Raw genomic sequence first — 13,558 nt, 5'->3', positions numbered from 1 at the left:
GGGGGGGGGGGCGCTGATCCGAAGTGGAAGAGCTCCTGGAGTCCTGCCCAGGCTCTGCACAGTTGCCCTTCCTCCACTGCGTGTCACCCTCCGCACCAGCATGCACGTACGTGCTCTTGATATATGGCAGCTCTGTGTGTTCTGTTGTCCGGGTGGAGGGGCAGGGGTGCCTGCTTCTAAGACAAGGAAGACGGAGTTAGGCATGACCCGCTCGCTTCAGCAGCACACAAGGACTGGAATGATAGACTAGCATGGGCCTGTGCAAGGGTGATTCACAAGTTTGTGAAGTGTTCCGTATTTTTATCAAATACCTTGTGTGCTAATTTTAAAGCAAATTTTTTGAAGGATAAGAGGAAGGAAAGTGCTTATTTTATATTAGCCTGATGAGATTGTTTTTCATTTTATTTCTTGGAACTAAAGTAAACTTTATTAATGAGCTTAGTAGGAAGCCGGGCACTTTAGAACATGCCATAAGCAGATGTGATAACCTGGAACCCCGGATCCTGGGAGGTGGAAGCAAGAGGATTTGGAGCTCCAGGTCCTCCTCGGCTACATAATAATTCTGGGGGCCACTCCTGGCTACATTGAGACCTTGTCAAAACAAAATAATAGTAAACTGTGGCATCACAGTGGCTGTTAGGGCTCTGGTGATGTTAACCACCATGAGATCAATTACATGATGGCATCAGAATTGCTAAATACCCTTAAAATGGTTATCAAAGACTTCTCAGAAACTGGCAAATACTGAATTTCTTAGGTGTGTGTTGGAATGAACTTCTTCTGCTGATTATTTCTTTGCTTTTGTTTTGAGACAGAATTTTGTGACACAGCTCAGGTAGGCCCAGACCTCACACCCCTGTGTACATCTCAAGCTAGAGGCGATACATGCAGTCCTATTTAAAATACAATGTGGCTGGTGAGAGGCTTAGTTGGTAAAGCGCATGTACAACCACAGTGACCACATCTCCAGACTCAGGTCAAAGAGCAGCACACACCTGCGATTCCAGCCTGAGGAGCTGCAGACGGGGGCCCTGCGGCTTGCTGGCCCGCTGTCTGGCCCACTTAGCTCTAGGATCTGAAAGAACCTGTCTCAAAAAAAGGAAAAAACAAATATGGGGAGAACAAAGTAGGTATGTGCAAACACATTGTAAACAGATAGGAAGTTCTCAAAGAATAAAGTAGAACTATATTTAAAATACAGGAGAAGCGATTGAGGAAGACACTCTGACCTCGGTCTCTGCACACACACACACACACACACACACACACACACACACACGGGAAGGGGTGGGTGCCTTGGGCTATATAGAACAGCTGTGAGAGTGCTCAGGGCTTTAAGGAAAGAGGTAGCAAGCAAAGGACTCAATGTCACTCAAATGTCATATGGTCAAGTCAACTTGAAATTTATTGGCTGATGGAGAACTGCCACCCATTCTTTCCCCCTGTAACCCTGATGCTCCTGCAGAAGGAAAAGGAAGCATACAGTTAACTACATATGCATACAGTCTAGGTCCAGCTTGGTCTTCATGTGGGTTCCCTAGTAAGGGGAATAGGGGCTGTCTCTGACAAGGACTCTACTGCATGCTTCTCCATCCCTGGCAGGTCTGTCTTGCCAGGCCGCTGTGTGTAGAAGAAGTGGTCAGTCCTGAGAAGACTTCATGTGCTGGGGGGGGGAGGGCTCCCCTTTTCTGAGAGTGAGGTAAGGGAGGATTCAGGGGAGAGGTAAGGAGGGTGGGACAGGGAGGAGAGGAAGGAGGGGCTATGGCTGGGGTGTACAGTAAACTAGAGGAGAGAATTGTTTTCTCTAGGAACCATGGGAAACAGCTAGTGACAGTTTTCGGAAGGCTGCTGTGGTTTGTGATGTCTTCCTTGCTGCTTACACCTCTCAGACCATGCTAATCTTCATCAGCTTTCTGACATCTTGTCAAGGATCAGTAGAGGGGCAAGAACTCTTGTTCTGTTAGTTTCCACAATGCAGCCGTTTAACACCATCTCGTCCAAAATGATGTGGACTTTGTCCAAGTTAAACATTATCTAGATCACATTAAGGAAATTAGTTTGAGAATTTAACAAATATAAATAGTAACATGACTTAATCTGGTATTTCCTGCTCCAAATAAAAACAAACATGGCTTTTCTTTCTAACCCCAGTACACATACACACCTATACTCACCTTGGCTAAGCAAGTGGAAGAAACAGACATTGAAATGAGATAGCCACTTAAGTTTATGCATGTATGTATGTAAGTATGTGTGCATGTGCATGTATAGGTGTGTGTATGTACGTACGAATGTATTTGCACTCAGGATGGAACTCAGACCTCGCATGTTATACAGTACTCTAGCACTGAGCTACTTCCTGATCCAGAACAGTACATTTTGTTAGCCAAAGTGGGCTAGAGTCTTTAAGTGCCAAGAACACAGCAAATAACATTGCAGTAAGAAAACGAGCTCAGTAGTAACAGCGATGCTTGCTGAATGTGTTCAAGGCATTGTGATGAACGTGTTCGTATGTTATTTCAGACTTCTCTACAATCCTCATTTATTCAGGAGTAAACGGGTCCAAAGTCTGGCCAAAGCCACTGTGCTGGTAAAAGCCAGAGTTGGGCTGCACTGGGTGACTGCTCTGTTCTCCAAGCTTCTCTTGAGGAAAACAAAGCCCTAAGTAACGCCCCCTACTCCCCCAAGGCTTATCTGCTGACAACAAATGCCCTTCTCGGCCTGTACCCTCAGCTGTCTTCTCTGCCAGGCAGAAGGAAAAATAGTCCAGAGGAGAAAATAAAGGGGAGGCATGCCAACCAAGCTCCCCCAAGACGGAAGTTCTGAGTTCTCCAACCACTTTCGGGTTCTGAAACCTTACCTCGGTAAGGCGCTCACTGGAAAGCTAGTCTCTGTAGGGGAAGAAGAGGGCTCTGGGTAGTGAGGCCAGAAAGGGCCAGACTCCCTGAGAACCCTTCCATCTGACCGTCTAACTGTGGAGCAAGATGGTTGCAATGATTTAATGTTTCTTAATTTTACATTTGAAACTTGAGATTCTATTTTGAGAGAGCTGTTTGAGAAGAAACAGCTGTTTCAAATAGAAAAACTTCATTTGACATAAGTGATTAGAAACAATGGTGAGTTTTTAATTAGTGAATCTTTGCAAAACAGATCATTAACTGATTTTGTTCAATTCCTGATATTCAAAGTCTATTGAATTTGCTCAGTGAAGTCTGTCTACAGAGAATGGAATAACGTGTGAATGACTTTTCAGTTTCCATTAGACGGTTAACATCTCATTAAGTTCTGTGCAAATAGCCCTCTAGCAGAATAAACCTTTTTAGGAGCCAATGGGAGCTGTCCCTAAGTGACCCAGAAAAAAAAAAAAAAAAAAACACCTTTGCTCTGATATACCTATTAATAATATCTTCCAATTATATACATGATTGCTTTGTCCCAGGCCAAAGTAGGACTGTAATGAATGTTAGGCTCAACCCTGTTCATCAGAGCCAGCAGCCAGAGTTTACAGGCTGAGACAAAACAGGAAGGCAGCCAATAGGCCAACAGGCAGCCGGGCTGAGAGGCCCAGCTGCAGCTAAGGGGCGGTGCTTGCCCACCATGAAGACCCAAGGTTGACCCCCAGCACCCATAACCTTGGTGCAGGAATGCATGCCTGCAATCTCAGCTCTTGGGAGATGAGGACAGGGGATTAGAAGTCCAAAGTCCATTTCGGTTACACAGCAAACTAGAGGTCTGCGTGGGATACCTAACAGCCAGCACAAGGGACTGAGTGAGAACAGATCCTGGACACTCCATCCGGGCACTGAGGGCAGTGGGACTTCTCTGCTTGATCTCTGAGATAGGAGGAAACCTCATTTTATTTGTTTAAATTGGTTTTTTGATCAAACTTTCCCATCTTCAGCAATTAAACAACTGTTACTCAGATGTCTCCTTGAGCAACTGCCTAACTGTTTTGAAATTCAAATCAGAATGTATCGCTGAATCATGTCAACCACTGGCATGCCCACACTGAAAGGACAAGGTACTTTGGCAAGCCTGAGTTTCCCAACCTTCTGGAAACACAAGTTAGCCAGTGAGGTCATTCTGTACTGTGGGCACATGACTGCCTGGCTACCTGGCTCAAATCCCAGTCATCACCCAGTTCTGCAGTACATGAGCAAACCCAGACCAGATCCCAGTACAAAGCAAAGACCTGACATCTGATGCCCCCTAAAATCACATGCCATCTTTAAAATAAGGATCCAGCTGTTATTCACATCTTGATTGGTTTATGAGCAACTTGTATACACTAGTGGAGCCAAGGTCAGTGGCATTGGGCCATATGCCAGGGACCGAAAAAAGCGTCCTATATGCCAAGCCTCAAGACAGTAAACACAAGCAAATACTGCAGTCCTGACTTTGGGATAGGCGGGAAGCAAGAAAGAACTGGCCTGTGGTCAGCAATTCAAGCAACTAGGAGAAGACCTTCCTTTAACCCAGACTGAACAGCACCGACCTGAAGACCACACACATCTTCCCAAGGACCACCTTCCTAAACCTCAGGTTTCTCAGCGTGGCAACCCAAGGACCTTGTGGGATTTCTATGGCAGACAGTCTGTAATGGAACACATGTGTTCTACACAAGAATTTTGATCTCCAGCTCCCAAAACATGCTTCTTGTATGGTGTTTCATTTTATTTTCCTTGAGATAGAATCTTGGGTGCTCTGACTAGCCTTGCCCTTGCTATGGTAGTTGATGGTTTTGAACTGCTGGCCCTCCTATCTCTACCTTCCCAGCCATTTACAGGTGTGAGCCACCACTCAGCCCACATAGTCTTTTAACACCAATGTGGTGGGTTAACTCTCCTTTAGTAAGTGGGAGAATGGAGCAAACCAGAGTCAAAGGGAACTTCCAGAACAACCACACGGCCCGGAAATGGCTTTACTCCAGGGAGCTGGAGAGATGGATCAGCGGTTACCAACACACACATGGCAACTCCCAACCATCTGTAGCTAGTTCCAGGAGATCTGCCCTGTTCTGAACACCAGTGAGACACACAGAAATACATGCAGACAAAGCACCCATACACATAAAATGAATCTTAAAAAAAAAATTTTTTTTTTAAAGTTTGAATGTGGGCTCTGGGTCTGTCTATTTCTTTCTAGCTTGTTTTCCGAGGGTTGTCCCCAGAACCTTAGAAATGGGAGGCTGGCGCGCTCCCAGTGAACCGCACTCCAGGCCCAGCACTAGGACAAGGAGCCCGAACTCCTGTTGCTTCTCATAACTTCTGTTACTATTTTTGGAAAAAAAAAATCAAGACACAAGGGACAAAGTGAGTAGGGTGAGGTGGGAGCAGATGAAGCAGGGGGGTGGGAGAGATGGCCGCAGAAGAATAGTGTGCCTTGGGACCTCCAAGACCCACAATGAAAGCCAAGAGCTGGATGTGGCGGCTCACACTCTAGTCCCATCGCTTGGGAGGCTGCCGTAAGTTTGGAGCTAGCCTGGGCTAGATAACAATTTCCAGGCCAGCCTATGCTGCAGACTCCCCTCCTAACTAACTAACTAACTAACTAACTAACGCACTAACTAACTAAACACAAACATAAAGGAGATACAAAAGTGGAAGGCTGTGGCAATCAGAAGAGGCTGGAGGCAGATCTGTGTCATTCACAGCCCGTTCTCAGGGGAATGCTCTTTCGGGAGATTCTCGGTATTGGCTGGGAAGCTGGAGAACACGAAGGCTTCAGTTCACTGGGAAGCTGAGTCTTCACTGTGCTGCCTGCTCTCCTGGCCACTCTCACTGCAGTCCCTTGTTTGAACAAATGGCTTTGCAGTTCACATCCCATCAGGTGAGACCATCACCAGCAGGAGTTCTCTGATGGTCACTGATCTGGCTGGCCTGTGAGCTGTTATCTTGTAGGAATGTGCTGTGCTAGATGGTGGCAAACTCAGAGCCTGCACAACACTGATGTCATTCCTTATGACCCAAACTCAGTGGTAGCAACGCATGAAACAGGTGCCTCTGCAAACCCACAGTGGCCCTGGAAGGCGGGAGGCAGTGGCTTTGGGTCTTTAAGGGTTTATAAAATAAAATCATGTTCTAAAGAACCATCTGGGGCTGGAGAGATGGCTCAGAGGTTAAGAGCACTGTCTGCTCTTCAAGAGGTCTTGAGTTCAATTCCCAGCAACCACACGGTGGCTCACAACAATCTATAATAAGATCTCGTGCCTTCTTATGGCCCGCTGGCACACATGCAGGTAGAATACTGTATAAATAAATAAATTAAATCTTAAAAAAAAGAACCATCTGTCTGTCCATCTATCTATCCACTGAACTTTGGTCCACAGGACCAAGCTGGCTCTGGACTTTATCTTTCCAATTACCAGGATAAGTGTGTCTTCATGCTTAGATCTCTAAAGAGGAGTCCAAACCAAAACCTCTTGGGTTCTGGGACTCCCTCATATTTATATGAGGGTGCCTAACAGGATACATGAGTGAGGGATACCAGGCAGCTCCTGTATTTTCTTCCTGGGTATGGATATGGGCATCACAGCGGCCCTCCTAATATCTATTGCCTTCTCCTGCTCCCAGGACTGGCAGGAGGTGAATGAAGAGGATCCTCTGGTAGCCCAGCAGCAGACTCTAGGAGGCCTGGGCACCCAGGATACTAGAAGGCAGTTTAGACACAAATGCGGCCAGGGGATACAGGCGGCTAATCCAGCATACTGCAGGCCACAGCCAGCCATATAGAGAGAGAAGTTGACAAAAGCCCGGACTACAGGAGACCTTGTCTCAAAAACAAAGAAACCAACAAAGAGCAGGACTGTCAGACAGCTAAGTGGATAGAAGTACTTGCCACGAAGCCTGGCAATCGTAGTTCAACCCCTGCGACCCACGTGAAGTTGGAAGGAGTCCTCTGCCTTCTAACTTTCCAGCATGATCACACGCACAGATGGGAGGCCTGTGAGTGCCAGGTGAGCACTGTGTCAGAGGGCATACTGCTGAAAGACTCCGAATGGTGTCCTCAAAGGGAAGGCCCTGGAGGGTGACCTCAGTCACCCGGGCATAGGGAGTGCTGTGTCCCATTCTTGCCGCATCAAAGCAGTTGCTCGGTGCTGGGAATCAAGCCCAAGGCCTGTGCAGCCAGGCAAGCGCTCTCTACTAACCTAGAGAGAAAGTCTGCAACGCTTTCTGCTTAAGGACCAAATACAGTTTCCTATGCCTTCATGTGCATAATAGGTGCACAGCGCTGAGGGGCTGGCACTCTCACCTGGTGCTGTCCCGTGCCGGCGAGCCATCGCTTAGCAGCTGGTGGAGACAGCGCCTGTGAATTCTGAACTGTTCAGGGCTCGGGGCTGCACATGTCTGAGGAAGCTCATCAATTGGTTTCTAAACAACCTTCATGAAATTTGAAGTCTTCTGAAAGTCCAGCAAGCTATGTAATGGGGTAAACGTTCTCTATGGAAACAGGCCTTCCTCAACAGCAGCCCTGGGGAAAGTGGGAAGGTGGGGAAGATGCCAAGAGGTGCTCCTTCTCCAAGGGGTGACTGAGGTCACTGAGGTGCTCAGTCTCAAGGGGACACCACTGCAGCGAGGGCTTCCACATCCTGGAAAGAGGGATTCCTGAACTGATCACCTGTGCTCGGGTCATTCCTGTGTAAATCCCACCTGTCTTGTTTTCGAAGTCTGAGCAGTGAGCAGAGTAGTCAGCAGGTACTGAGGAGAGAGGTGGATGCCGCTGTGCTCAGCGCAGGGCCGACCGCCTCAGCCTTCCCAGGCTCAGGGAGGGCAGCCTTTGCAAGAGGCTTCCTGAGACTTCCTGGGACCCTGATGCCCCTCTTCGGGCATCTTTTTAAGCTGACTTAAAAAGAGGTCTCCAAATAATGTTCTGAACATGACCGGGCCTGAGCAGCAGCAGAGGGGAAGGGGCTCTGTGGGAAGAGGCCGACGACGCAGGCCACTGACTCCAGCAGCCGCGTCTGCTCTACACCGTGCATAGACACACACATGCGAACATGCTCATGTTAGCTGTGCTATACATAAATCACAACTCGGAATTAGTTTACATTTAAGCCTGATGTTTTCAAAAGATGTCTCTATCACTTTCAAGTGATAAGCATATTTTTAAGTAAAATGTTTATATGTTTAAGTAAAATGTGAGTTTATTTATTCATTTATTTTTTGAGAAAGCGTCTCACTGTGTAACAGTGGCTGGCCTAGAACTCACTGTGTAGACCAAGATGGTCTGAAACTTACAAAGATCTGCCCGTCTCTGTCTTCTGAGCTCTGGGATCAAAGGCGTGGCCACCATGTCCGGCATTAGATGCATTTATGTGTACTCTATGTGCTCAGGTGCCTGTGGGTTCCGGAAGAGGGCACTGGCGCCCCTGGGACTGCAGTGGCAGGTGATGGCGAGCTGTCTGAAGGGGGTGCCCAGAACCAAACTCAAGTTCTTGTAAGAACAATGAGCACTCCTAACCACTGCAATCTCTCTAGCCTCAAAGCAGGCAGAGTTCTGAAGAGAACTCATCTTAGATGTTAAACATGATAGTCTGGGAAGGCTATCTTAAGAAGGCCCAGTGCGTGCCTGCCCACGCCTGGCCCTGGGCGTGGCTATTCTGTTGGAAGTGCTGGGACTGAGCAAGCTGAAGATATGCGAGGCAGGTGTTCTGCATCGGGCTATATCTGCAGTTCTGATTAAAAACCAAGAAAGAAATGAGCCTTCTCTGCTATAAAAGGAAATGAACATAAGCTAGGTAACATCTTTAACCCTCCAGTCCTCTCCCAGAATGCCCCCTTCTGTTCATGAGGCCATTTTTGAGGATTTGTCCTGGAGGCCTGGAAAGTTCAGTCTCCGTGAAAATCAAGCACTTCATTTGTGGGATATACATTGTGAACAAATCTGATATGAGAAGTTAGGCCAATGTATAACAGTTATTTTTTAAATATCTAATTTATTTTAATTTCATGTGCATTGGCGCTTTGCCTGTATGTATGTCTGTTATGTCAGAAACCCTGGAACTGGGTTCTAGCAGGTGTGAGCTGCCATGTGGGTGCTGGGAATTGAACCTGTGCCCTCTGGAGCCATCTGTCCAGGCCCATATAATGTTATTTTTAAATATCACCGCCTCAGCGTTTTGTCTGGAGAAAAAGGAAAGGGAACCTTACGAAGCACTGCCTTTGAAGGGGAGGCAGGGGCTCCGGGAACCCCTGCTGCAGGCGGCCTTGGCAGAGCTGCAGGTGAAGAGTGCCCTGGATTCTGCCAAGTCATCTTGCTGCATGGTGGCGCTTACCTGGTCAGGCCCTGAGTGTGCTTTGCCACATACCATGAGAAAAGGTACCGAAAAGGATACATCTAGTTCACTCTGAAAAAGAAAACAAGAACACACAGTGAGAAGAGGCCCTCAGACAGCACCGTCATCTGCGCAGACAGCCCTGCTCTGCGGCCAGCCTGGGGGCAGCCGCTGGGGCTCCAAACCTGCGGGGCCACTGCGGGGCCCTGAGCTGGACACGGGGATTTTAAAGAAGGTGAAGGAAAAGACACCTGCACTTAGAGGAACTTTTGAGGTCAGAGAGTAGAGAGGCCCAGGGTTGGAGGCTCATGCCTGTAATCTTGGGAAATTGAAGCAGGAGGATTGCAACAAACTCAGGCCTTCCTGAGCTAACAGGGTAAGATTCTCAGAACACCAGACAAAAACAGAAACAAACAAAACATGTGGAGAATAATAAACCAACTCAACCTTTGTAGATGGTGTGCACGCATATCAGAAGCGTTAGCCATATGATTTGCATCCATTGATTTCCTTCAAGAATTTGTGTTAAGGAAGCTGGGAGTAGTGACAGGACAGACAGAGTGAAGCTTTTATAATAGCGAACTATTGATAATAATCCAAGCAACTACGAAGAAGGGACCAGTTAAGTCAATTATAGCCATCAACAGTGATGTGGACGTCTAATTACTAGCAAGCTGCTAAGTAAAATGCAGGTTACCAAAAGCGATGGCAACCTTGGAGACGTAGCTCGGGGTTCAGTGCACATTTGACGTTTTAATGCCCTAGGGTTGATCTCCACACCACAAAATTTCCTAATAGTAAAAAGTGGTAGGTGATCAGTCCTCTGTATTCTGAGTCCCACATTCACTAATTCAACCAAGCACTCTGTGAAATACTTGGAACAAACTGTGCTTGCACTGAACATATATTCTTTCCACTCTTCCGTGATCTCTTAGGCTTAACAACTATTCATACACACTTGCTCCGTGCTGGGTGCTCTCAGCCACTTAGATGGGTGTACGGGAGCATGTGTCAGCGGACACCAACCACTACACACAAGGGACTTAAGCTTGTGGGGATTTGGTACCCACAAGGCTGTGCGTGGTGGGGGCCTAGAGCCCATCTCCCAGCTTTGTCAGCTATCCTGAAGACAGAGGTATACAGCCACCTGCTCAACGTCACAGGAGGGCACGTTAGGTCTCAAAGGCATGCACCTCAGTGAAGAGGACCCTAAGTCCTGGCCCAGCTGGTGATCTCCCACCAATCTTGAAAGCGTTCCATCTGAAGAGCACTTTCAGGCTCACAGTAAAGTCGGGACGAAGGTACAGAAGCTCCTCCCGCTCACAGCCTGGCCGGCTCTCTGGGCACAGTGAGGAGCACTCTGCTGCTCTTCTTGTGACAGGCTGCTCTCACAGCAGCCGCACGAGGCTCACTCTGACAGTGTACAGTCTGAGTCTCAGCAAACGGATAATGCCACGGGGACAGCTTTTCCCTGCTTAGCTGTACTGATTTTTGTCAATAAAATTGCTCTGAGGAGGCAACAGGAAGTGGAAATGAGATCATATGTGGTAGGGAGGGACAGGAAACCCTGCTGCCTCTTCCCACAGCAGCTGAGCTCACTGGGAACCTCCAGAATCTGACTGGTTTGGCTTTTGTTTCTGAAAATATGACACTGACATGCTTTTCTCGGTGCAACAGCATGAAATCCATTTCCAAATTTAAGATGTTGAAACTCCGTAAGATTAAAAATAGCCCAGAAAGAATGCTCAAAATGTACACTGCTAAAAATGAATCTTAGCTGACAGGGCCCCTGATGAGGGTTGGGTCCTAGCTTCTTCTTACGCTCTTCCCTCATGCTATCTCTCTGCGCTGGTTAGATCCTGGCCAGGGCCATCCCTGGTGCAGTGCCAGCCTGACGCTGTCACCTGGCGTAGTTAGGTTGGTCTTGACTTCTGTGGTTCACGCAGTCACCAACTCTCTCCCTGAAATTACATCTATGACTCTGCATGTGCTCTTTATTTTTAGTGAGTGGATATAACAGTAAGTTAAAACCCTACAGCAACAGTGTCTGAGTCTCCACTTCTTTTCCCTGCTTTAAGACATTCTGGAAACCATAGTCTTCACAGGCCAGGAGCCATCTTCCAAGCTCCATCTCTTGAAGCAGGAGCTTGATGACAAGCCCCACGCATAAGGTCACAGGCGTCACAATCACTGGGAGGCCTGGAAAGACAGACTGGGGAACGCAGTCAAAAGTTCTGACCCTGGCCTGCGGGGGGCCCAGAGCTTGGATTTCCTGCAAATCCCCAGTTTATACTGCTGGTCGAAGTTCCCGACTCTGTGGCCCGCTGCACGGAGGCCATGAGAACTGGCTAGTTCCCCAGGAAGAGCTTCTAAAATTCACCCCAGGCCACACGAACTGAATTAGAGACTCAACTTCGTTGCTCATTTTGAACAAGTCATATGTTGTCTAGGCTGGCTTCTAATCCACCATGTAAGGAAGAAAGCCTTTGAACTCCCTGTCAATCCTCTTGCCTCTCACATGCTGGGGTTCAGCACCACCACACCCCAGAAGACAGCGCTTCTACACAAAAGTGTGGCCTTCTTGGTGTTAATGCTTTGTACGAAGCAGCACCCGCTCACTGCCTCGGAAGCAGCATTGTGGAGCAGCTCCTCACTGATCTCTGCATAAAGGCAAGATGAAGTAAGCAGATTCGGGCAACAGCAGGTTAGGGATATGCTCAGCTGGTAGAGCGTTCAGCATGCCAAAGCCCTACTTCAACCCTTGGTACTGGGCAAACTGGGCATGGTGGGACTCTTCTCTAGTCCCAGGAGATAGAGGCAGAGGCAGGAGGAGAACGGAAGTTGAAGGTCGCCTGGGACACAGGAGGCACTGTAGTTGGTGGCTGTAATAATACCAGCCATCTCCACAGATTCTGGTTTAAAAGACACAGCATTTGCTTCCAGCTCACTACAGAACTGCAGCAGCCAGGAGAGCACGGCACTAGCAGCACTGTGTTCAATGGGTAGAAATGAGAGCCCAGGAATAAACCTTTTGCAATTTATTTATTTGTTTGTTTGTTTGTTTGTTTGTTTAGTGTTTTGTTGCTGAGATGGGATCTCATATATGCCAGGCTGGCCTTGAACTTGCCATGCAGCTGACAGCCCTGAACACCGGATCTTTCTGCCTCTCCCACACAGGTGCACCACCATGCCTGGCTCAGGCTTACTAACACATCTCAGTGAGGAGCTAAGAGAGTCATGGATGGGAGAAGGACAGTTATTTCAGCAACTGCTAGACAGGTAGATATATGCAAGCAAAAAAGAGTGGTGGTGTGTGCTTGCAATCCCAGCCTTTGGGAAGCAGAGGCAGGGGGTTAGGAATTCCAGCCTCGAGCTATACATCCCTCCAAATAAAATAACAACAGAATGCATCAAGATGATTAATAACTCACAACATAAAAATTACTTAAAATGGATGAGAGACAAATTTAGAAACCAAAATTATAAAACACTAGAAAGAAAGCAAGTATGTAACTTTCTAAGCATGGCACTAAAACATAAGCAACAGGGAAAAGCATAGACTGACTGGTCATCAGTCATAAATCCTTAATGCAATTAAAAGCTGAGCAAAGGATTAAACATTTTTCCAAAGAAGGCTGACCTCTAATTCACTTCATACTTAGTAGGACGGCACGGTGGCACACACCTTTAACACCAGTGCTCAGGAAGCAGAGGCGGGCTGGTTTACAGAGTGAGTTCCAGGCTAGCCCAGGCTACATAGTGAGACTGTATCTCAAAAACTGAGGGAGGAAAGGAAAACAGATAGGATTTGGTGAGGATATGGAGAAATCCGAAATCAGAATAATCACCCTGCTAATAGGAAGGTAAATAATGCAGACACTGGAAACAGTTTGCCAGTTATAAGATGGTGCCTACTATCAAGAATTCTTCTCCCAGGCCTGAGCAAAAGAATTTCATGTAATTAATTAATTTATTTAGAGACAAGGTCTAGGTATGTGCCTCTGGCTGGCTGTTTTTGATTTTTTGTTTTGCTTTGTTTGTTTTTTGAGACAGGGTTTCCCTGTAGCCCCGGCTGTCTTAGAATGTTCTCTGCACACCAAGCTGGTCCCAAATTCAGAGATTCATCTGTCTCTGCCTCCTGGGTGCTAGGATTAAAGGGGTGCACTACCATGCCAAGATTTTTTTCTTTTAGAATTAAAAAAAAAGTGAATCTGTCCAAAATTGTGACAAAAATGTTTATAACAGCACCATTCATAATAGTCTCAAACTGAAAATAAGTTAAAT

At 47.2% G+C, this 13,558-nt stretch overlaps 1 protein-coding gene across 7 annotated transcripts in view; it reads right to left on the bottom strand.

Moving 5' to 3' along the window:
• Positions 1–42: 42 nt before the first annotated feature.
• The window catches only part of Ap4s1 (adaptor related protein complex 4 subunit sigma 1), a 43,799-nt gene continuing 30,283 nt past the window's right edge, over positions 43–13,558 (bottom strand). For 4 of the 7 annotated variants that reach the window (XM_060387464.1, XM_060387462.1, XM_060387466.1 and 1 more), the window contains exons 5-7: positions 9,275–9,346; positions 996–1,085; positions 43–176 (exon numbers count right to left, since the gene is read on the bottom strand). In XM_060387464.1, coding sequence (XP_060243447.1) covers positions 84–176; positions 996–1,085; positions 9,275–9,346 — 255 coding nt within the window. In that variant the 3' untranslated portion in view covers positions 43–83. Of the gene's footprint in view, positions 177–995; positions 1,086–1,379; positions 2,035–9,274; positions 9,347–13,558 lie in introns of those variants that run through there. The other 3 variants (XM_060387468.1, XM_021654189.2, XM_060387467.1) reach the window with 2 other exon arrangements.

This window comes from Meriones unguiculatus, chromosome 7 (assembly GCF_030254825.1).
Source record: "Meriones unguiculatus strain TT.TT164.6M chromosome 7, Bangor_MerUng_6.1, whole genome shotgun sequence".
In the NCBI taxonomy this organism is placed as follows: domain Eukaryota; kingdom Metazoa; phylum Chordata; class Mammalia; order Rodentia; family Muridae; genus Meriones; species Meriones unguiculatus.
This window is presented reverse-complemented; position numbering and strand designations above follow the sequence as displayed.